This window comes from Protomyctophum bolini, assembly GCF_963924005.1.
Source record: "Protomyctophum bolini genome assembly, chromosome: 1".
NCBI classification, from domain to species: domain Eukaryota; kingdom Metazoa; phylum Chordata; class Actinopteri; order Myctophiformes; family Myctophidae; genus Protomyctophum; species Protomyctophum bolini.
In genome coordinates, this window is record NC_137862.1 from 8,619,675 (window position 1) to 8,625,490 (window position 5,816).

At 45.9% G+C, this 5,816-nt stretch overlaps 1 protein-coding gene across 1 annotated transcript in view; it reads right to left on the reverse strand.

Moving 5' to 3' along the window:
* Positions 1-1,551: 1,551 nt before the first annotated feature.
* Positions 1,552-5,816, reverse strand: part of LOC308314911 (SH3 and multiple ankyrin repeat domains protein 2-like) — a gene marked incomplete at its 3' end in the record, with an annotated part of 151,079 nt that continues 146,814 nt past the window's right edge. Inside the window, 1 exon segment of the mRNA XM_080762720.1 lies at positions 1,552-2,104. Coding sequence (XP_080618846.1) covers positions 1,552-2,104 — 553 coding nt within the window.

Genomic DNA, 5,816 nt, shown 5'->3' on the forward strand with positions numbered 1-5,816 from the left:
CAGATAGAAACAGGATAATTCAAGCTTTTCGCACAGCTGCAATGTTGGTGAGTTTAACGTTGTTTAATACAATCAGACAGATTGAGTGGTTGCCAGATATTCAGCTCAGCAAAAGCAAATTAATCCCAGTGCATGACAGAGGACAATGTCACGATAAACGTAACTTATCCGCGATACGATTATTGTTAGCATTTATTTTAAAACGATAACGATTGAGAACTTTGTAACCTGTTTGAATTCTGACAGCGCATTTTGATAGTTTTAGTCATAGTCTTTAAAATATATAATGTAGGCTAGTTATCTGAAAAGGTGTAGTTTTAATCGACGGAATTATTTTATTTGTTGACGTAATTGTCAATATATTTAGTCTCAGTTTTATTCACCATAGCTTAGTTTTTACTTAGTTTTAATTTAGTTTTCGTCATAGTTTCGACGACATTGCATTGCTCTCTCTGTCTCTCTCTGCCCCCCCCCCAGTGGCAATGTCTGTGTGTGTGTGTGTGTGTGTGTGTGTGTGTGTGTGTGTGTGCACTCGCGTGTGCATGTGCGTGTGCATGTCTGTCTGTCTGTGCGTCTGTTGTGAAAGACTGTTTAGCCTATACATGTTTGCGCGTGGCGATGTGCACACGGGCCACATCATGTGTGTGTGTGTGTGCACGAGATTATGCTTCGAGAGGGTTTTCGTTTAAACATATATAAGTTAAATAAAGGTTCCTCCATTTCGACATAAACAAGGTGAGAAGCAAAAAAAAACAAAACAAAAACTAAATGTGTCTTGTTCTCCTGCTAAATAAATCTCTACGACAATTAAATGCACCCAGAACATTGAACTCCGGCATCAGGACGTTTCTATAGTGAACAAATATTCTCTAGCAAAGATAGAAAAGAAGCGATCGACGCCAGCTCAGCTGGCTTCCTGCTTCACCCGCACTGGAGTGACGCTCCGCAAAAGAACGTCTTATTCCAAGTCAGTATTCCAAAGCGGTTGTGGTTGGTTGGTTGGTTGGTTGCTTGGGTGGTGTTAGGGTGAGGGTTATTCCAAGGCGGTGGGTTGTTTGGGTGGTGTTTAGTCTGTTTGGTGAGCCAACAAACAGACTTGTTCATTTAAAGAAAACGCCCACGGCCAGTTGTGTACGTCTGCTTTTCCAAAGTGTTTTGAAGGACACCGACATGTTGGATGAGACCTATAGGCCCGATTCACACTCTAATATAGGGCTTCAGTAGCAGCCATTATCCCTGCCTCTCTCTCTCTCTCTCTCTCTCTCTGTGTCCATCCCCCCTGTTCCCCTGAGACGCGGGACGCTGGGAACCCAACAACGATTGGTGGGTGGAGGGAGAGGAGGAGGAGGGCGGGGCAAAGAGGACGAAAACAACCAAAAGAAGAGCGTCCCCGTGGCAGCATGGGGTTTGGATGAGATGCTTTCTAACCTGGCTCAGAAAAACACTCCGGACGCAAACGTCCTGTTTCCACCGACAAAAAGAGGTCCAGTAGGAAGTTAAAAAAAACGGTCCCTTCCGCTCTTCCGTTTCCCCTCCCTCCCTCCCTCCCTCCTATCTGTCCTGCAGCATCTTGAGCGCCCGCTCGATGTTCATGCGGTGGCCGACGCGCGTGACGCCCAGGTCGATCAGGTCCTCCTTGGTGAGCGAGGTCAGGTGGGCGCCCTCGATCTCGTTGTCCAGGAAGGCGGGCCGGTGCTCGCCCAGGTTGAGGCTCTCCAGCCAGTCGGCCACGTCGGCGCGGCTCCACAGCTCCACGGGCCGCGAGGCGAACGGCTTCCCGGAGGCCGCGGCCGCCGCCGTCATCAGCGTGAGCGGCGAGGGCGAGCGCGAGCTGCCGGCTCCGCTGCACGACGAGCTCAGGCTGTAGCCGCCTCCCCCTCCCACGCTGCCCGGGCCGCTGGCCGGGGGCGTGGGCAGGCCGAACACGTCGGTGATGCCGAGGACGCCGGGCGACAACCCCGACGGCGGCAGCGAGGAGCAGGAGGCGGAGCTGGAGTCCGGGTGGGAGGAGCCGGCGGCCGACGGGAGGCTGCTGGGAGGCGTGGAGGTGGTGAGGGGGGCGCCGCCGCCCCCCCGCGGTCCTGAGTCTTCTGTGGCGGGAAGCCTGCAGCGGGACGAGGACAAAGGATTTGATTCATACAAAGAAAAGATACAACGTGCCGCTTTAAAGCTGTAGGACAAGAAATCACATTGAAATGAATTATTTATTATGTATTATTGTTTTAGGACTGTCAAACGATTAAACATTTCAATCGGATTAATCACAGCTTAAAATGTAATTAATCATGATTAATCACCATTCGACCATGTTCTTCATGTATATTGTTGTGGGAATGGAAAGAAGGCGGATATATACATTTAACATACGTATGTTTTATTCTTTATAACAAATCCAGTATATTCTATATATATTCTATATTCCCAAACCTTTTAGCCTGAGACCCAAAGAGAGATTAGATGTTTGCCCGGGACCCACGCTAGTGAAAATACAAGCAGATCTACAAGCTCACAAGAGATAGGGTTTACTCTGTCAGTCAAACAGCATTCAAGGCCAGGTGGGAAAAAAAAGTGTTTGGTAAAGATTTAAAATAGAATAAAACAGATACAAATACGTCAACACCGTTGCGTGCTTTATAAGAGTGAGCTGATTTATATATCATGGATTTATTTCTGAACAGCACGATATGATGTTCGGATGATATTGGCAAGGTTGAATGAAAGTGGGAAGATTAGTGTAAAGTGTATTTCTGGGTCACTGTGGGTCGTTTATTATGAAAGAAAATAATCAAATACTAATCTATGGGTCGTTGATCGGATTACCATGAACACTGTATTGTAATGTTGCCCAGCTACCACTGGGTGGCAGTGTTTACTGCAGAACGAATGGGCTGCCTTTAAAGCCACATCCATCCAGACATTTAAATACAATTGAATGCCACAGACGAAAAACATCAAGGCTGAATGCTCGATTCTGATTGGTCACTCACCGAATTCAGCAGTCTGGCATTTTTCATTAATGACACTTTCACTCAATAACAGACCGCCGTCTAATCAAAGCCTCAGAGCACCCGATTGGCTCATATACATCTGTCCAATCAAAGCCTCAGAGCACTTGATTGGCTCATATCAATCTGTCTAATCAAAGCCTCAGAGCACTTGATTGGTTCATATCAATCTGTCTAATCAAAGCCTCAGAGCACTTGATTGGCTCATATCAAATTGTCTAATCAAAGCCTCAGAGCACTTGATTGGCTCATATCAATCTGCCTAATCAAAGCCTCAGAGCACTTGATTGGCTCACAACAATCTGTCTAATCAAAGGCTCAGAGCACTTGATTGGCTCATATCAATCTGTCCAATCAAAGGCTCAGAGCACCTGCTGCGCTGCTTGGATGTTATGCTGTATCCAACATGACAGCCATCATGTAAACAAACAGCTAAACGTTGCTCTCAGGAAACAGACAATGCAGTAAAACACCAGACAGTGATTCTATTTGTTCAACACTTCAACTCCAACAAACAGAACTTCTGCCAACATTTTATATACATACATTATACACACACTCAACCAAGCCGTGTAATAAAACATAATATTTGTGACAGTGAACGTAAGTAATTATGCACTCATTCTGTAAGTCCGTTTGTTGTCTGACGAGTGAGAAAACAATGTTGCTCATAAAGCTAAACATCTGGGACCCCCCCCCCAGCCTTTCAATGATGTCAAACTAGGCACACAATTTAAAAAGTAATATAGCAGAGCTAAAAATAGCAGCAGCTCTCTGGGACAGTGGAGATGGAAGTCAGCAGTCCTACCCATAATGCATCTCTGAAACGCACTCATCCACACACACCCCCAATGCATGCACAATTACACCAGTGCACAGACACACACGTGTGGACGCACACACACACACACACACACACACACACACACACACACACACACACACACACACACACACACACACACACACACACACACACACACACACACACACACACACACACACACACACACACACACACACACACACACACACACACACACACACACACACACACACACAGTCTGACCTGGCACTCAACTGTGTCTCTTGCAGTAATGTTATTGTATTTAATGTAATTTTATAGTCGGCTATTGTACTACATTGCATTATGTACATGCATGTATGCGGTGTATTCTGGACATCCTGGGTTTTATTCTTCAATTTATATTCTTAACATGACAGGATCTCCTCACTGGTCAGTCAGTAAGAATACCTTGAAGACTCGGGATCCCCCATTCAAGTTTTCTTCGACTATGCACCTCATGGTACCAAAACAACCTCAATACAAGTATGCACCTCATGGTACCACAGCACCTCAAAGGCCCTAAAAACAACCTCAATACAACTATGCACCTCATGGTACCACAGCACCTCAAAGGCCCTAAAAACAACCTCAATACAACTATGCACCTCATGGTACCACAGCACCTCAAAGGCCCTAAAACAACCTCAATACAAGTATGCACCTCATGGTACCACAGCACCTCAAAGGCCCTAAAAACAACCTCAATACAACTATGCACCTCATGGTACCACAGCACCTCAAAGGCCCTAAAACAACCTCAATACAAGTATGCACCTCATGGTACCACAGCACCTCAAAGGCCCTAAAAACAACCTCAATACAAGTATGCACCTCATGGTACCACAGCACCTCAAAGGCCCTAAAAACAACCTCAATACAAGTATGCACCTCATGGTACCACAGCACCTCAAAGGCCCTAAAAACAACCTCAATACAAGTATGCACCTCATGGTACCACAGCACCTCAAAGGCCCTAAAAACAACCTCAATACAACTATGCACCTCATGGTACCACAGCACCTCAAAGGCCCTAAAAACAACCTCAATACAAGTATGCACCTCATGGTACCACAGCACCTCAAAGGCCCTAAAACAACCTCAATACAACTATGCACCTCATGGTACCACAGCACCTCAAAGGCCCTAAAAACAACCTCAATACAAGTATGCACCTCATGGTACCACAGCACCTCAATACAAGTATGCACCTCATGGTACCACAGCACCTCAAAGGCCCTAAAACAACCTCAATACAACTATGCACCTCATGGTACCACAGCACCTCAAAGGCCCTAAAACAACCTCAATACAACTATGCACCTCATGGTACCACAGCACCTCAAAGGCCCTAAAACAACCTCAATACAACTATGCACCTCATGGTACCACAGAAAGCTCAGACAAATGCCCTAAAACAAGGCTCCCGACATCCCAAACAACATATACTGTATATATTCAGTTGGGGGTTGAACCACTTCAACCCTGTGTATACTATAACCTTAGATAATCTACAAGCTCTACACGTCACGATGCGATGCGCTGTGAGCTTAAGCATTACTTAAATAAAAAGTTATATATATATATATATGTATATATATATAAATCTTCTGTTCTGGGACACAATGTTTCCAGACATCTTTTCCTGACATCCACTGGCCTAGATGCTGCCGTGTCCTTCCTCCACGACCATATGGAACACGCCCGAGGGAAGTGAAGGAACTATGAGGGTTGTCCTGCCAAAATGGAACTGGGCCGCCCGGCCGACCAAGAAGCACCGCACGCGGAAAATGAATGGTGCCCTCGTCGTTCTGAAAGGGGGCGGGACTATGACGCTCTATATTTAAGGTCAGAGGTCACTGCACACTTATATGAGCACACTTTGTAACACCACTTAGAAGAAAAGGCACACTGCACACTTTAACACTATACGCTGTATTTTGCGTGTCTTAAGTACCAGGTCTTAT